The sequence below is a fragment of the Carassius auratus genome, chromosome 27, assembly GCF_003368295.1.
Source record: "Carassius auratus strain Wakin chromosome 27, ASM336829v1, whole genome shotgun sequence".
Lineage (NCBI taxonomy): Eukaryota > Metazoa > Chordata > Actinopteri > Cypriniformes > Cyprinidae > Carassius > Carassius auratus.
Window position 1 is genome coordinate 9,182,087 of NC_039269.1, and position 18,481 is coordinate 9,200,567.

General features: G+C 39.5%; 2 protein-coding genes, 2 non-coding genes and 1 pseudogene across 4 annotated transcripts; all 5 read right to left on the reverse strand.

Annotated features, from left to right (window-relative positions):
* Positions 1 to 876: 876 nt before the first annotated feature.
* Positions 877 to 6,519, reverse strand: LOC113045387 (acyl-coenzyme A synthetase ACSM3, mitochondrial-like). Its single transcript, XM_026205764.1, has 13 exons — positions 6,292 to 6,519; positions 5,255 to 5,465; positions 4,726 to 4,933; positions 4,466 to 4,609; positions 4,010 to 4,166; positions 3,739 to 3,818; positions 3,369 to 3,492; positions 2,488 to 2,568; positions 2,034 to 2,135; positions 1,815 to 1,942; positions 1,646 to 1,745; positions 1,321 to 1,440; positions 877 to 1,195 (listed from the first exon to the last, which is right to left on the reverse strand). The coding sequence occupies exons 1-13, from the start codon at positions 6,517 to 6,519 to the stop codon at positions 1,088 to 1,090; spliced, it is 1,791 nt and encodes a 596-aa protein (XP_026061549.1). The 3' UTR covers positions 877 to 1,087.
* Positions 6,520 to 6,969: 450 nt separating this feature from the next.
* On the reverse strand, positions 6,970 to 17,982 carry LOC113045376 (condensin complex subunit 1-like). Its single transcript, XM_026205733.1, is given in 33 exon segments — positions 6,970 to 7,330; positions 7,425 to 7,532; positions 7,614 to 7,770; positions 7,893 to 8,076; positions 8,371 to 8,451; positions 8,551 to 8,645; positions 8,741 to 8,918; positions 9,084 to 9,239; positions 9,637 to 9,760; positions 9,897 to 10,005; positions 10,084 to 10,241; positions 10,446 to 10,649; positions 11,070 to 11,145; positions 11,438 to 11,570; positions 11,992 to 12,128; positions 12,208 to 12,292; positions 12,394 to 12,568; positions 12,784 to 12,990; positions 13,101 to 13,219; positions 13,304 to 13,496; positions 13,600 to 13,687; positions 13,938 to 14,072; positions 14,167 to 14,364; positions 14,785 to 14,932; positions 15,329 to 15,452; positions 15,535 to 15,662; positions 15,784 to 15,929; positions 16,372 to 16,524; positions 16,526 to 16,548; positions 16,635 to 16,693; positions 17,219 to 17,294; positions 17,375 to 17,502; positions 17,881 to 17,982. Coding segments are annotated over 33 exon segments (4,263 nt in total). The 5' UTR covers positions 17,979 to 17,982; the 3' UTR covers positions 6,970 to 7,250.
* On the reverse strand, positions 11,648 to 11,940 carry LOC113046511 (small nucleolar RNA U85). Its single transcript, XR_003276110.1, has one exon. It is a non-coding gene; the product is annotated as a small nucleolar RNA U85 (small nucleolar RNA).
* LOC113046510 (small nucleolar RNA U85) lies at positions 14,444 to 14,737 on the reverse strand. Its single transcript, XR_003276109.1, has one exon. It is a non-coding gene; the product is annotated as a small nucleolar RNA U85 (small nucleolar RNA).
* LOC113046512 (uncharacterized) lies at positions 16,001 to 16,318 on the reverse strand (annotated as a pseudogene).
* Positions 17,983 to 18,481: the final 499 nt, after the last annotated feature.

Consider the following 18,481-nt stretch of genomic DNA (forward strand, 5'->3'; position numbering starts at 1 on the left):
AGGAGAGGAAAGCAGTTCAGGTCTTGACAGTCTTTTAGCAGTTTGAGCCATTCAAATTACTCACCGCTAATCAAAACCGACAGATTGATCCACAAACACATCTCTGCATACACAAACAAGCTGTCCTAAACATCTAGTCTGATTTAATGACATGCCATGAAACAGTTGAAATGGCTGAGGTCGGGCATATTTTGGTTTGATACTTCAGTTGTGAAATCTATGGCTCTGTTTTTCCACTTGATAAGCATAAGGTCATAAACAGGTCAATTAAACAGCACCTGTCTCTCATTACTGCAGTCAGTGAGTGTGCCTCATCACTACATTTCAGCCTCTATGGTCCTTGAATAACCAGAGAGGGAAATTTACAGCTTCAATAACATAACCTTTCATTTTTCAAAAGCTGTCATATTATTATTATTTTTGACAAGCTACAGGTTATAGGTTTACTGTAGTAAAGCTGTTTTTCTCCATTAGTGGTCAAGACTAATTTACCAACAGATCTGTCATCTGAAAAATCACTCCATTCCTCATTACTTTCTGTAGGGGAAATTCAGAAATCTTTATAACCTCACAATCCTTTCATCATTCAGCACAGATCAGATTTGTGTCTGCCATCTGTCATCAGTCACATGACATCATGCTCTTGAGGGAAAAAAGGATCACTCTGTGTTTGACAGGTTTTATCTAACTGATATATTAGTCACCCAAAAATGCTTTTATTAATTACTGAAAAAAAAAACTGGTTTTTCATTATATAAATGCTTATTTTGTTACAAAGTAATTCACATTTAGGTTTTGCATATGCAGAATATGATCAAAAATTTAATATGAAAATAATTAAATGCATTTGAACTGCAAGGCATATACATTCTGAGTTACTCCACTTAAACATGATTGAACATGAGGTATAATCATATAAAATGTTTGATGCATGAAATTAGAAATGAGTTCTGCAGCTTGATTCTTATGAAATGCCTCCACCTGCAGGTGAGATGAAAGTCTTATATGTGGTGCATTAAACTGGGAAGACATCTGGGAATGTTGGATATAAAAAGGTGGAATGTGATTTGTTCAGAAATCAGTTTTCTCATTTCCAGATTTGTTTGCTGGTTTGCTGTCCCCATTCCTTCTTTCTTAACTCCACTCGCCTGATTTTCCCACTCACTGTCTTGGGAAGATGATCCACAAACTCAATCTGACAAAAAAAAAAAAAAAATGAGTTAAACATTTAAAAGCTGGAACAAAATATTCCTTTAAAATTGACTCGATTCTCCTGTTAAGGATTAAATGCGTAAGTACTGAACTTGAAACCTAAGTCACCTTGCGTGGATATTTATAAGGAGCTGTAACAGTCTTCACATGTGTTTGCAGTTCCTGGATCAGTTCCTTATGGTTTCTTGATTTATAATCTGCTGTCAGCACTACAAAAGCCTTCACCACCTGAAACATGGAGCAGCACAATTAAAAAAAATAAAAAATAAACACAGTTTTGTATTACATATGTATGATAATCTTAGTTACAATTTTAAATCAACTACATACAAAATCTTTTACACTGCATACTTAGACTTATTTTTGCCTAATTCTAAGGTCACACTGCATGTATCCTTCATGGAGACGGCAATCCCAGAATGCATTGCACTACCTCTCCTCGAACTGGATCAGGGCTGCTGACCACAGCAGATTCTGCTACGGCTGGATGCTCTATCAAAGCGTTTTCCACCTCAAATGGACCAATGCGGTACCTAAAACACACACAACATGAGATATGAGATACAAATTTGCCATCATGGATGATAAGCAGAATTCCGTACCCTGCAGACAGGATGACATCATCAGCTCTGCCGATGAACCACAGGTATCCTTCATCGTCCATCATTCCCCTGTCACCAGTCAGGTAGAAATCGCCTCGGAAACATTCTGCCGTACGCTCTGGCTCCCCCTATAGGATGAATTTAGATCAATAAGTTTAATTAGTGCAACTCAAGCTCAAGAACTTTTCGTAAAGACTATGTGAAAAAAGGAAAACGTACTGTATACTCTGTAAAAAGAGAGAAGGGTCTCTCTGGTTTGACTCTGATGCCGAGGTCTCCCTCTTGTCCTCGTGGCACAACAGAACCATCTTCATCCACCACCTTAAACCAAAAAAGTCCATAGTTCACCTCAGGAAAACCAAGAAAATCCATTAGATTAAAAAAATAAAATAAATAAATTATATATATTTATATATATTTATATATAAAGTGAAAGTCGTGACATTTGCCAAGTTTGGTTAACCATACTCGGAATTAGTGCTCTGCATTACCCATCCAAGTGCACACACACAGCAGTGAGAAGTGAACACACCATGAACACGGAATATATATATATATATATATTATTGTATCTCAGCCCATATATTGCAGTTATTATTAAAATGAAGCCAGTCAGGACAACAATCAAGTATTATAATACCCAGTTTAAACCCTGGCCGGACTGTTACTGCACCTGAACATCATATCCTGGTGATGCCTTTCCAAAAGATCCTGGTTTGATCTTCATGCCTTTGAATGTGCCTGCTATTAAAACCTAGGTGGAAAAAAGAGATATGAGCTATCTTTGCTTGACAGCACACCAGACTATGCTTAATTTTATTCTCGGTGTCTCTATAATGAATCCGTGACCATATCACAGATGAAAACTGATGCTAATTTAGGACCCATTTTCACTCATGTATATAATGATCCTATAAAACCTGATTCAAGAAAGAGTTTTAGCGGTTTAAAGGAATAGTTGCTAAACAAATTGTTACTCCCCCTCAGGCCATACAAGATGTAGATGAGTTTGTTTCTTTGGAGAAATTTAGCAGTACATCACTTGCTCACCAGTGGATCCTCTGCAGCAGTGGTTCCCAACACTGCAGGTTTTCCATGTCTCCTTAAAAAACACGCCATCAGCTCATTAGTAGAGACTCCAAGACCTGAACTGAGTTTGTCAGACAAAAGAGAGATGCAATATGTGCAGTGTTGGGGGCCTCCAGGAACAAGGCTGAGAAGCACTGCTCTGCAGTGAATGGGTGCCGTCAGAATGAGAGTCATCATCATAATAATCTACAACACGACTCCAGGCCATCTTGGGAAGTGAAAAGCTGCGTTTTCACTTTTTTTTAACAAATTTTGTGTATTATTTGTGAATTACTGTTTGGACTTTCATTCTGATGGCACCCATTCACTGCATAGGATGCATTGGTGAGCAAGAGACATAAAGCTACATTTCTCCAAACTTTTCTAATTAAGAAACAAAAAAAATATATATCTTGCATGGCCTGAGGGTGAGAATTTTAATAAAATTGTAAAATGTGTGATCTATTTCTTTAAATGTTTATTTACAGTCTCAGTCTGTCCGTATCCCTCATAGATGTCCAGTCCAGTGAGTTCTTTCCATTTCCACATCACCTCTGGGTTAATGGGCTCTCCTGCACACAGACAGTGCTCAAGAGCTCTGAACTTAAACCTGTCAAAAAATCACAGACAAAGATGAGGACTAGACCTGGACCAGAGGAATCAGGCTCATTCTGCTGTGATCATTACAACATCCAGGTCAAGATTCTCAGTTCTTACTTACCGGCCATTAAAAACAAACTTCTGCTGACAGTATATATAAAAACCAGTGATCATAAATGAATCCTTGTAAAGATAGAGCTAAAAGAGAATTCATTTAAATACAAACACATCACAGTGCACCTGTAACAGTCAGTACCGGGATATGTCGTCCTGTACAAGCATTCGATAGGCTGTTGGTGCCGTGCAGAAGGTGGTGATGGGATAGCTGCTGAGAGTCTGTCAGGAGAAAAACAACAGTGTCACCAGAATGTATACTGTTCAACAAACCACGTAAAGTTAGATTAAGTGTTACCATTTTTGGTTTTTCCATAAAACACTTTCATACAGCTTTGTTTGGGACATTTTTTAAAGATTCAAGAATCAAACAGAACATTCCAGTCAAGAACGGACCAGTGATGTTCCTGTACCTTGAGGACTGTACTTGTATCAAAACGTGGCATGTAGTGAACAAACACACACGCTCCCTGGATCCATGGCGCAAACACACTGCTCCATGCAGACTTGGCCCAACCTGTGTCTGACGTGTTCCAGAACACATCCTGCTCAGTCAGATCAAGCCAGTACCTTAAGAATTCCCACACACAAATAAACACATGACATTTATTTGATTCAAATACAGGAAAGACAGCAATATTGTCAAATATATAAATATGATTGCTTAGCTGCTTAACGAAAATAAATATTTTTTAGGATGATTTGAAAGCATTTATTTGAAATATTATAAATGTCTTTACCAATACTTCTGATCAATTTAATGTGGCCTTCCTGAGATAAAAGTATAAATTAAAAAACTGATTAATGCATCTTTAACTACTTAAAACATACACATTTTCACATCATTTAACTTTCAGAGTGTTACAAACCTGCCGTTCACCGTGAGCCCCAGACCGTAACTACAGTGGCTGTGTTGGGTCATTTTTGGAGAGCCGGTTGTGCCACTGGTGAAGAAGATCGTCATGGCCTCATCACTCCTGGTGTCCATGCATACATGATCATCTGACACCTTTCTACAGCACAAACACAACATCTGATCTTAACTAAATCACCAATTTGTAATTTTGTTTATACTTTTAAGGAATGCTCTCAGTCAGTAAATGACAGTGCTCACTGTACACACACTCACCCCATGAGTTCGGTCAGGTTGCCCCAGCCGTGCATGGACCTGTGGGACAGCAGAAGCTTGGTGGAGATGGAAGGGGATTCTGAGGATACGGAGTCCAACAGTGGAGCCAGAGTTTCATCTGTGATCACACACTTGGCCCCAGACGCCTGCAGCCGGTGGCAGATATCTCGAGCAGTGAGCTGAGACGTGCCGGGGATCAGAACCATACCTGTGCAAGGAAACAGGGCATTTAAAGAGGAACCACTGTGAGTGTGTGTGTTTTATTCATTTAGACCAAATAGTACAGAACTTAAATATCTGCCATCTATGGGTTATCAGTCATAACATAAAAATTACTTTCAGCATATCTGTCAGAGAATGGTTGTTAACATTTTTAAATTACACACTTCAACTTCAAGCTAGTATTATTGTTTCAACAGAAGTGTGAATCAGTAAAAGTAGATTAAAGTTTAACTCTAAGATTGAATCACTAGAAAGGGAAACGGAACAATGAATCCTGAATTCCTGGAAACATATTGTGAGACTGTACCTGTTCGGAGACATGCCACGTTAACCAGCCACCACTCAGGGACTCTGGGTAAGATGAGGAACACACGGTCCCCTCTCTCTAAACTGCACACCTGATGCAGAACATTTGCAAGTCTTCTGGAGTGGAAGCCCAACTCCTCGAAACTCCATCTGACCTCCAGCCCGCTGTCATTCACCCACCACAGAGCTGGAAGAGACGACCTCTGTCCGTTCTGTAATATACAGCAACAATACACTGAACAGTTTCACAAGTGTTGGCATTAAAATGAACTAAGAAGTCTGGGATAATACCAGTCTCCACAAACATTATGTAATACCACACAGATCAGTAGATTAGTAAATTTCTGCTGCACTAGTATCACCAAGCAAAATGGCATACCAGTTAGGTTTAGAACAACATACGGTTGTGTAAATGAAAATGTTTTTTCAGTGAACTAATAAAAGCTAGTTCTTTATTTAAACTATGCTCCAATAAGTGTCAAAGAAAGGCACTTAATAATTATTAGCAATGAACCTGTCATGTTTTGAGGTATTAGTTGGTTTTACTTTTGTTTACAGAAATTGTATGGTAAAACCAATGTCAAAAGTACTTTATTTAGCTCATTATTCCCAATATTATTACATTTTATCATCATATTTTTTGCATACATTACAAATGCAAATAAAAAAGTACTGTTTTAATGAATATATAATGATGAGAAAGGTGTTTTCCAAACACTCCCCAAACTCTCTCCTAAGGACCGCCCCAAAATATTGGTAGAGACTAGCCTAAAAAAAGTCGCGGGCCGCGTCTTTGATCTTTTTCGTGAGAATTCCAGACTGCATGGTGAAACTGTCGTGAAATGTTTTACACTTGTCTGTACAGCATCAGCTCATCTGCCCACGATTTTACAATGTTTGTTTAGGACTTATAAATAAAGTATTATCCATCAAGTCGAAATATTAATCGGACGTTAAAGTACATTTATTCAGTTTATAGTGAAATTGGACAAACATATTGGATCATCGGTAGCAGAGCATTAATAAATAATAAATGACCTTTTCTTTTGTTTCCCACTGCTCCAGCACGTCCTTGGCGAAGTTAAAACGCTGTGGAACTTGTATGTTGTAAATCCGTCTCATGCTCTCATAATCGCAGAAGTTTTTTGGTGCAGATGTTTTGGATCTGCACATTTGCAGCCACCGACCTCCTTCGTGCACTTCATTTTTCTTGGAGACTTTCAGAATGTGGTTGAAAAAGCTTTTGCGAAGCATATATAAACTCATTGCAAGTCTTTAATCCGTGGACTTTAATCCGTTATAAACTCAAGCAACGGAGGTAGTTTGTCTCATGCTACATTAATGACACGCAACTGAAACTTTCCCACGGCTCAGTATCTCATTTTCGAAAACAGCCCGTTTTCCAGCTCGTTACAACAAACTTCTAAAGAATGAAACGGCGTTCTATGAAAGAAAAACACAGGCACCTCAGAACATACAGACGCGATAAAAGCTCCACAGATACAGTCCAGCTTCGTGAAAACAGCCTCTAAATCTTTTCAGTAAAGCAGGAATGACCGCCTACAAAACTAAAGTCACGTGTCTGAACTACACTTTCAGTTAAAACCTACTTACTGGATCTTTCCTTCAATTTTATCATTACATGCTCATTCATGGATTTTACTCTAGTTGAGAACAATGTAAAACCTCATGTTCAAATAAAAAATGTGTGAAAACTGACATTTTAAATGCAATTTATTAAAAAAAGAAAAAGAAATGATACATTTGAGCACAAGACATACATTTATATGCAACAACAAAATCAACCATTACTTTTCCGGTTTTAAAACACTTAGTTAAAAAATAAAAACATAGCATATCGATGGCAACTAAAACATTTAACATTTATAAATGACTCATCTTTCTAAAACAAAATCACAATGTCAAGGTATAGATTTATAAAAAAAAAAAAATTTATAAAATAAAAATAGTTAAAACTGGATATTCTGAAAGAGTGCTCAGTGTCTGAGACGAGTGCGTCGTGTGCGGGCGATGGGTGTGGTCACTTTCGGTGTCTCACTCTCAGCCATGACAGCATCTAAAAAAATATAATCAAAATGAAGCATGTTAAAACTTAATACTGCACAATTAACAAATTAAAATGAAAAAAGAATGATGTGAAAGTGACTGACCCTCTTCCTCTTCTTCATCACTGCTGAAGGTGATGGCAGGTTTGGGACGAGAGCGAGATTTTCTTGGGGTTACAAGGTCGCTGTCATCTAACTTCGGTTTACCACGCCCTGAAGGATGAAGAGACACACAATGAGATGAATTTCTAAAATAGAATTCTTTGTAAGATCTGATCTGCTCGATCTCTTCACCTGGTGTGGTTTTGCGCACGCTCTTGGGTGGCCGTGGTGTTTGTAGGATTTGACTTTGTGTCTCCCCCATCTGCTGTTCGCTCTCCTCGTTCTCCACATTCTCCAGCCCTTTAGTGTGAACAGCTGTCAAGCGCTTCTCGTAGTCTTCAACCTGCGCCTAAACAAAAACAGCTACTTTCAACGCACTAGCATAAACAGTCACCAAGTCTTGATCAGTGCTGTGTGCTACAGTACACTACAATACGCCATTTTCCAGCCACACATACACAAATGTAGTACCTTAAACTGTTGTTTGGCTCGTCGACGGAGTTTGGCTGCAATGGACAGGAGGGGCTGATAGACTCCAGGCTCAGCGAGTTTATCACTGTAACAGTCCCAGCACTCTTGCAGCTTTTTGAAGCCTCGCTCACACACAGACAACAAGGACAGAGACACGGCCAGATCTGCCCACTGACGCTCAGTCCTGCAGAGAGAGAACAATGGAGAAGACCTCACATGAGAGATGGAGACCTGGTCATCTATCATAAAGGAGACCAGTCATTAGTAATGTTTTCCTGTGCACCACGAAAAGCTCTCATTGGTCTTTTTTTATTTTTATTTAATTTTGAGGAATTGCATCTTTGCACTTGTTTGAAGTAGAAAAATCTTCCAAAATCAGGTTAAACATTTAAGTTTTGGTGACGGACGAGAAAAACATTTTCAGAGCCCCGTTTCCATTGGGAGACCCAATGAAAAACAAATTGTGTCTGATACCCACTTTGCGGTTCTGAATCGTTGGCAGAGCTTCTCCACTAAACTCTCTGTCTGCCTCTCTTTAGTGATGTAGGAGAAGAGTTGTCTGAAAGAGAAAGTTAAATAGAAGTGATTTATATGCAGAATAATGCTATTGTAATGCAGAAAAAGTTAAATTGCAATAGCAGCATAAATCATATCTCACTTCATAATGGTGTTAAAGTCCTCCTCCTTCATTCCACGTTCAGGATCAGATAATCGGCTGATGATGTCTGGCAGCAGGTTGTAAATGGCATTGTCCTGAAAAAAAAAAAAAAAATAGAGTTATAATCGGGGTATCTCAATTTAGGAGGATGAGAGAGAAAGAGACAGCAGAGCGGCAGTGGAATAGCTACCTTTGCAGAGAGCTCGTTGAAGAAGTTGAGAGCGAGGCTGGCGATGTGTGGCTCAGGGTCCAGCAGGAGCACTGCGACCTCACTGACCTGACCTTTGACCTTCATCACGTCCTTCAGCACCAGCTGGGTCAAAACTGTGATGGCAGTCAGCCGCACAGATGCACTCTCATCACTCAACCTTAAGACAAATCAATTACAGTACTGATCACCAGAATCCACCACACAATATATAACATTTTAAACCCTATGAGAAGTGATTGCATTGTAATATAATAAACAGAACAACTGATTATGCAAAATATCCCTAGACCACTGGTTGTTTGACCTTGTGATTGGGAGCTACCTGGCATAAAGATTGGGCGTCCAGGGTTCCAGGATGTTGGGAAAGCGGACTGTTAGGTCACCAAGAGCAACAATTGTGTTGGCTCTGACAATAGGAAGTGGAGATTTTTCCAGCACAGTGAACAGCAGTCGGATATTGTCTTTACAAACAGTAGGACTGAGAAATAGACACAGAATATTAATATTGCACGGTTAAAGAAACGTATATGAAATATCACAATGTAATATAACCTTCTTTTAAAAAGTTTTGGTATAATAATCCAAATATTTACTATAGGATCATGACACTGAAGACCGTAGTAATAGCTGCTGAAAATTCAGCTTTGCATAACAGCAAAGAAAACAAACAAAAAAAACGAACTTAAAATATATTCAAATAGAAAAGTATTTTTTGAAATAGATAATTATTTTAGATTGAGCTTGATTGTAAACAATCTTTCACTTTCAAATAAGTACAGATTGGTCAGCATAAGAGACTTTATAGAAAAAAAAAAAAAGGATAATTCTATAAACTGAAACATCTTACAGACTGTAATCTAAAACAACAGAAATACCTGATCATCATGTACTGAGACAGAGCCAGGCAGGCAGCAGTGGTGAGCTGAGGGTGGGAATATTTCCCTGGAGAGCTGCACACTTTCACCAGCAAAGGCAAAAAGGCACTCAACATGTTCCCTTCTGCAGAAATAGACCACAGTGAAACAGGGATCAGTGCTTTGTGAACCAGCTAAGAACATGTTAATAAACAAATTATGATGCATGTTTATGAATACTTTGTTCTCTTTATTCCAACAGTTTCTTTAGATGGGCTCACCAGATAATAACTCCGTCTCACAGATCTTGCGGATAAACTCCACCTCAGTGTCCTCAGCTGAAGCGCCCACCAGCCCTAGCTCCTCTTCCACACAACTGTCATTAGCATCCTGGCAAATTACACAAATAAGTCAGCAGTGTGCATTGGGCAGCACTTTAATGTGACTTTACAGAAAACAGTTAATAACCTTTTTGTTGGCAGGTGCCTTCTCTTTCTCCTCCTTCTCTTCCTTTTCTCCTCTTCTCCTCCGCAGCTCAGCGCTTACACTTCTCTCAAGGTGAGACACCTGCCAGAAGGCCACTGCTCCACACAGTGAAAGCACCTGGGCCAAGCTCACACAGTTCACTAGAACAAGAACAGGAAGTTTACCTTTGCAAGTATATATGTAATTTATGCTCACCATGGCGCATGCAATTCATTAACGGTTAAGATATATAGTGAAACAGTACAATTTGAATGTTTTCTATTTGAATGCGTGTGTGTGTGTGTGATTTTCTTAGTAGTTTATGTCAATTACATAGCACACAAAAACTCTTGTGTCGACATTACCTTGTTCCTCAGAGCCCTGTGACCCGCCTTCCTGCAGTTGTGATTGGTTGGGCTCTCCACCCTCTGTGATTTGTTCCAAAAGGAGATGAGCAGACCGCTGGAGGAGGCGGGAACACAGCTGGTCAGGGGACTCTGCCAAAAAGTAGATGAGACGGACAGCCTGTTCCATGAAGGTCTGCCAGTGGGGGTCGGACTGGACTAATCCTGTACAAAAGAAGGTATAATCGTTACCCAATGGCAGAAATGAATGAAAGAAACCAAAATGAGAGAAAGACCATGTTTACACCTGGCATCCACAGACAGGGTGATTTAATAAAATAAAAAAGACAAAAAAGAAGGATTAAAGACATGAATCTTAAATGATGTAAAAGTATTAAGGGAACACATGGTCAGTTTGCATTCGTAGCATTAAAGCCGGCAGATCCTAAACAACGAAGGACTATCTACTCACATGGAAAGGAAAACCACAAAAGTATGTGTTGGGGGTAAGTGTGGCAAAGTCTTTCAAGTTTTTGGAACAGCATTTAATTTAAATCTGTGATCAGATTACCCAACACAAAAGCTAAGAGATTTAAACAATGGCAAAAAGAGGTTCAACATTTTTTTTTTAAATCAAGTACAAACCATCAGCAATGGCCTGGGACAGACAACTGAAGAGATGGTGGTCCATAGGAAGCCTAAAGGGAACACCCTTGGATTGCTGAGACACACAGAAGCATACAAACCAGCATATTAGAATGATTTCTGAAGGACCATATTACACTGATGACTTGAATAATAGCTGCCCAAAAAACAGCTTTCCATTACAAGAATACATTTTAAAATACATATAAAAAAAAGGGTTTAAGAGTAGTATTTCACAATATAACAATTTTTGGCTGCATTTTGATCAAACAAATGCAGACTTGGTGAGCATAAGAGACTTAAAAAAAAAAATCATAATGACCCTAAACCTTAAATTGGCAGTTTATACATAAAATGTGAAAACATACCCTAACATGGTCTGTAATGTTAGCAATGGTGATGAGGGTGTCCCGAGCCAGCAGATAATCTTCTGCAACCTTCTCACCCAGAGCGACAGAGCAGAGTGTGTCCAAATTACTGAGAACCACCTCCCTCTCAGCACTAAATACACATAAAATGAAGTAACAGATTTTAATAAATGCACACCATGCCTTGTAAAAGCATGATAAAGACAAGAATGCCCTCAGACTACAGAAGAACTAGCTCACAGCTCATTGGACATTACAGAGAACTGAGTTTTGACCTGTGTCCACATCCACACACACACACACAAAATGATCATCCTTCCCAAATTTCTCCTCCATTTCTTTGAGGGAAAGCTTGATAGGAAGAACTTGTTCAATGTAGGCAAGCCCTTACAGCAAAGCAGCAAATCTCCCCTGCCCAGCCAAGATTACCAGCCAACAGGAGCACAGAAGAGCTCAGTCTCTTGTCTTATGAGCTCGCATTCGCCTTGTTCTCATCATTGGGCAAAATGATTATAATGCCGTGACATTATGTCAGTTTAAGATTTGAGTCTCACCGTGCTGCCATGCCCAGCAATAGCACTGCAGCTCTCCTGTGAAGTGCTTTAGTCTCTCGTTTACCAGAGAATCTCTCCCACAAAACCTGCACCACTGAAGTCTGCAGGGCACTCTCACTGCTGAAAAACTCCTGGACCTGCACCAACACAAAAACAATGTCAAAGAATAATAAAGTAAGGGAATGACTGCTTACACGCAGGGCAAAAGACACTCACAATCTCCTCCAGACACTGGACGGTCCCCAATGAAGCATCGATCATCAGATCAGACAGATTATCCACTAGAGTCTGAGCCTTCGCCCTGATGGACAGACACAAAATGCCAGTTATATAGCATATCAGCTATAGTATATCAAATTGTGTTCCTTTAGCCTTAAAGCTGGAAACAAAATGTTTGCAGACCTGGTGTTTTCACCGTGGGGGTTAAGGTACAGGCGTCTGTAGGCCTGAATGACAGCATCTTTGATTGTGACATCAGTGGACCAGACAAGAGGCAGCATCTTTCTGACACCACACACAGAGTTGGCCACACTAAACTCAAACGCTGTGACACAGAACTGCACCGCCTCCTGCACAACTGAGAGAGGGAGACCAATCAATGGAATCTACACATTGCCAACCTTGTATTTTGTATTTAAAGTCATAGTCTTTACTTTTTTGTGTGTGTTTTATATTGGATTCAACCAAATGATCAAATGGCATGGCACAGACTTGGTTTTAATCACTGGTCGTTAACTGGATTGAGACTACATTATTGGGGAAGTCTGGCATGTGTCATGAGAAGTCTTTTACCTGTAGTGGTCTTCCAGTACAGCATGTTGTTTATGACAGCAATAGATCTTTCCACTTGTAGAGCGAAGCTTTCTGTGTCTTTCAAATACTGAACCAACATCTCCTGCTTCTTTAATTCACTTTCTCCACCTTCATTACCTTCACCCTCTTTCAGTGGGGTGGGAGGACAATCGCTTGACACAGCCTCAGGTGTCTCCTGCTCTGGGCCTGAGAGAAGAGAGATACACAAACAACTTGTGTGTTTATTCGGACTAGAAAACCGGTCATCAAGACTCTTTAATGTGGAAGTTTGGAAGACTATTCAAAGTAAAACATACCCTTGAAAAGTGTTGCAAGAGTTTTGATGAGGGTGTCTACATTTAGGTCAGCCAGATCTGAGAAAAACGATGACTCTGGGTATAGAGAGTGAGCCCGCATGCACAGACGAACTGCCTTCCTACAAATAATTAAAAACAGCACATTGCATGCATATGACAAATAGTAAGGGTATGAGAATATTTGTGTGTTAAGTCACACATACCTGTACTTGCTTTCCCGGAGAAACTGTGCGATTTGTAAAGCAGTGTCTCTGTCGCTTCTCTCCTTCTCTTCCCCCATCTCCTCCTCATCTTCATTCTCCTCTTCCTCACTGCCAGGCTCCAGTTGTGCTTTCACAGTCATCTCCAACTCAGGCTTCATCGCATCCCAAAGATCAGCTGCTGTGATGACTGCAACTACAAACACAAAAGGTAAAATCTAATAGCTGGAATCAATTCCTAGAGTGCCAGTGACTCCAGGCAGACTAAAAGGAGCAATTAAATTAGGAACGAAACATACCAGGAACTTGCTCTTTTTGGGAGTCTCTCATCTCTTTTAATTTGGCCATCTCTTTTTCCAGCGGCTTTGTCAGGTCCACACTGCTCAACTTGACAAGGATAAAACAAAAGTGACTATATTATATGATTATTTATCATTTATGTAAATGATTAAATACTAATAATATTAATGTTAAGAAAAAACATAGCCTACATGCAATGTAAGTTGCTTTGGATAAAAGCGTCTGCTAAATGCATACATTTAATTTAAATATACTAGTCTTCAAAAGTTTGGGGCCAATAAAGGTTAATGTTTTTGAATGGTAGTGGACCTACCAGATGTTATGAGCATGTTTGTACCTTGCAACTGTATGGGTTATGAGCAATGAAGGCAGCCAGCAGCTGGATAGCACTCTTACACACATGGACAGACTTGTCACCCAGACGCCCAACGGTCAGCTCCATAACCTCGGTGTACCTGCACAAGGGCAAGGCCTGGAAAGGAGACAGAATATTATATCTTAGAGCACCCAAGAATAAAACCCTTAATTTTCTGTCAAAGAGAAAAGGGGAAAATCAACCCACACACCTTGCTGTTGACAATACGTGCATAGACCTGTAGCACACGTGCTCGGACATGTGAGTGGGCATCATGGATGTGCTCCTGCAGTGTGTCCAAGAAACGATCTCGACTTGTACGAGCAGAATCATCCAGTTTATCACCAGACAAAACCCGGACAAGAACCTCACCGAGAACCTCACACACCGCCACCCGCAGACTCGGACTCTGTCCAAACACAAACAGTATGTTAACAGAGCACACACAAAGAACAGTTATAAAACTCAATGGCTTTGTTTTAAATGATTGCCCTCAGATTACCAAAGAGAGAGCTCAATGCCCAAAGAATTATTGCAGAGAACCGAGACTCAACCTGTGACCCCACACACACACACACACACAATGTAAGCTCCATCCTTTTCTACCCTATTTCTTTGAAGGATAGAAATTTCAAAGAATAGGCATTGTTGAATGTAGGCAGGCCCTTACAGCAAGACAGCAAATCTTCACTGCCCAGCCAAGATTACCAGCCAATAGGAAACACAGGAGAGCTCAGACTCTAATTCATGGGCTCATATTCGCCTTGGTCTCATCACTGGGCAAGATTCCAGTGACAGAAGCGATGCCATAAAGAAGACTTGACTGTACCTCTCCCTCCAGGTGTGTCAGGAGAACACTGATGTTGGGGATCATGGTTTCAGGAACCAGAGTACTGAGTTCTGACAAAAAGCTGGAGAAAGCCTTCACACCTGAACCTTCTCTGGCTAATTCCTCACTTGACTTCTGACCAATCTCTCTGAAACACACATGGAGATTTGAATTAAATTAAAATGAGCAGTAATCAAAATGTTATATGACTGTAATAAAATATGTATTTTGCTGTAAAGAACCCCACAATGTAATTTAGAGAACATATAGCAGTAAATACATGGAAAATGTATTTCTTTGGATTTACATAGGCAAGCCAAAAATATAATAGTTCATAATAGCCTGAAATAATGGTAAACTTCAAATTATAAACTTACAAATAAAATAATATCATTTGATGAGTGGTGCAATACCGGAAATACCCATTCATTATATATACCTTTAAATTATTTTTTCCCCTTCTATTTGCAACCATAGATATCAGACATTACATAATATACGTGGTCATACCAACAGAGTATCACAAGCTCAATTTAAGCGTCACCTCATGATCTCTCCGACAATGGCCTTGACCCCATACTCGGAGCTCCAGGAAGCAACAGCCGCAGCACATACTGATGCCAGCTGCTCGAAGTGCTGCAAGAGCTGAATCACCTTCACACATGCTCCTGGTACAGGAAAAAGAAAATATTCAGGACTACAGCACTGCAAACCTACTCTTGTGGCTGTGAGGTGTACACATAAACCTACCCAACATGTGATTGTATTTCTTCACCATGATACCAAGCACATGAATGATCGCATCTCTGGTGGACTTGCTCTTTACGTGGCTTATGGTGGGGTTTTCCAGGAGTTTATAGCAACAGCATGTCACACAACTACACAAAACAACAAATGTTGGACATGTAGAAACTGCATTTGTGATCATGATGTTAAATTAGAGTTAAAAAGATAAAACACAGACACTGTGACAGGTTAAGAGGAAAAACAGTGTCTAACCTAACAAACTCCTCCTCCACTAGAGACAGGCTCCACAGTGTACGAATGTCCAGCTGCAGCAGTTGAGTCAAACACTGAAGAACGGTCTCTCTCTCACTGTCCCACTGCAGGAGACCTTTTCCGGCAACTTTATCCTTCTTACGACCCTGAGGCACACACCAAAAGATGTTTAATATACTGTATACACAAAACAAACAAGCTTAGAAGCAACCATTGTTGCCCTCAGATTACCAAAGAAAACATTCACAGCTGGTGAGCCTGTTAGGAGATGTGACTCTTTGCTGACTGACACATTTACACACACTCAGGACATAAACACACACACACACACACTGTAAGCTGCCAAATCACCCACAGATATCCATTTCTAAAGTAGAACTGTATTATACTTGACAGCTGGTATCAATATGGGTGGGCCCTTACAGCAGGGCAGCCAATCTCCCCTGCTCTGCCAAGATTACCCACCAGTCAGAAAGCAAGAGAACACAACATCCCACTCAATCAGCTCATATTTGCCATGTCCTCATCACGGGGCATAGTATAAACAAACTTATGAACCATTAAAAACTCGATAACATGCGGTAGTACCTTGCTGGGTGCTGTGACGATAGTCTCCCTGTATGAATCACTCTCGAGTGTTTCTGTGAGTTTGCAAAGAAGAAAAACGCTCATCTTTACAGCGTTGAGCTGCTGTTTGCGGTCCACAGCTGACAGAGAGCCAGACAGGAGAAGGGTCGGCAAGGGAAACAGACAGGCCCCTGACCACTGAGAACAAAGAGCATTGTGAAACATTGTGGGAAATGTACTTTTGATTCATATGCGTTAAATAAGTATGACTATGGGATACTAACCTTGTATCAGCAACTCCAGTGTGTCTTCTTTTACTGCCACATCGACTGTGCGACAATGTCTAAATGCAAATAGAAACTGGTGCTTAGACAAAGGCATGGTAACACATAGGGTTGATATTTAATAAAGCACATATCCCTCCCCTTTTTTTGTGTTATACATTTAGCCCTTTTGTTATTCCCATGTCGTTTATTTTGTAAGGAACTGTAAAATGCTCTTGGGTTTAAAGCAATCTTGACAGATAAAACATAACAAGCTGTAAGAACTTATTACGGTCAACTTGTTTACATTTGATGATTATTCATCACTTTGTGTTAATAATGTGGTCTTTAGGAAAATAGTACAGATCTCAGTTTAACAGCTGCTGAAAAGTAATGTTAGATTCTCCTATATTTATTTATATATGTATAAATTACAATAATACACATTATGAATTAACTTTTTCTAAAGCTTTGGAAATTGTATGTAGTGTGTTTTGCATTATATGCGCAAATTATACTGTTGCATAAAAAAAATTGTGTGTACACTGAAAGACAAAAAAAGGTCATCAAAAATGTGATTATTATGGGATTGTGTCCACACTCACTGCAAAACACTGTATGCTGTATCAAAATACTCCAGGATGCACAAGGGTCCCTGACTTCTTAGTGCTGCTTTAAGACCTTAAAAACATACAGAAAAGGGGTAATTACAAGAGAGACGATACTGAAATGCATGCAGTTAAGACGATCAAAGTACTTACTGTTGATATGAGAGGGAAGCTGTTTAACAGACAGTACATCTTGAACCACATACTGGTTAACAGCACCAGACTTCACGAGATCGTCCAAACAAACTGGTAAGACAAAATCCCACGACATCTCGGCAGGCCTAACGTTAAACAACAACAAGTAGCGTTACGTTAAGTTAATGAAAACAAACATGCTGATTTGTAGGGAAAGTCACTGCAACAAAAAAACGACCTCTATTGAGATCTAGTCTATCATTTAATGTTTCATCTCGGTTACACATATTCACTAAATAAAGGAAAAACAGTTTCTGTTAATATTAAACTTAAGCAAAAACATGTTTGTTTTGTCTTACAGAACAAGCTAACATGCTATGCTAACCACAAAAACGATAGAAGCAGACACATTTTTAATTTATCGTATAACAAGGCATTTCGCACGGTTTAAATAAGTAAAACGACATATCCAAACACTAAGCTTGCAAAAAAAAAAGTCGAATTTATTCCAAACAAACCCTGACCAGAAAACGTATCCGTAGAAAGCAGAGTAAACAGACTGAACGGTTGGCGCCGCGGCTTTGAATGTTGGACAGCGCCCGCCAAAAAGGAAGTACGTCATGACTCCGCCCACTCACAAACGCCACGCCCAACTGATCAGCAGAGGGCGCCAGAGACCAGAGGTTAGATTGAAACTTTTATTATTTTCAAATTAAAATATAGTAAAACGAACGTGAAAATTCCACATAAAAAAAAAAAACTTTTCTGGGTGTTATTCTGAATAATATGCTGTTAAATTCATAAAGGAGCTTTGTTTACTGTATATTTTAAGTGTCACGTATGTTTAGTATGTTTGGTTGTTTTAGTTTTATTTAACTGTTTCACTTGATTTAACATTTACTTTATTTTAAGTCTCGCACTTTAAAATGTATTTGGTATTTTGCATTAGCGTTTTCGACATAGGTTGACCATAGTAACAATATTAAGGTCAATATAATTCGGTCTATGAAATATACTTTAAAGATTCCACTTTTCCGTAATCAAACAATACAGCGTGGTTAATTTCCCAGTGTCAAGCAAACCACATCTCGGGTTTTGTTAAACTTTTATTTTGACATCACTGCA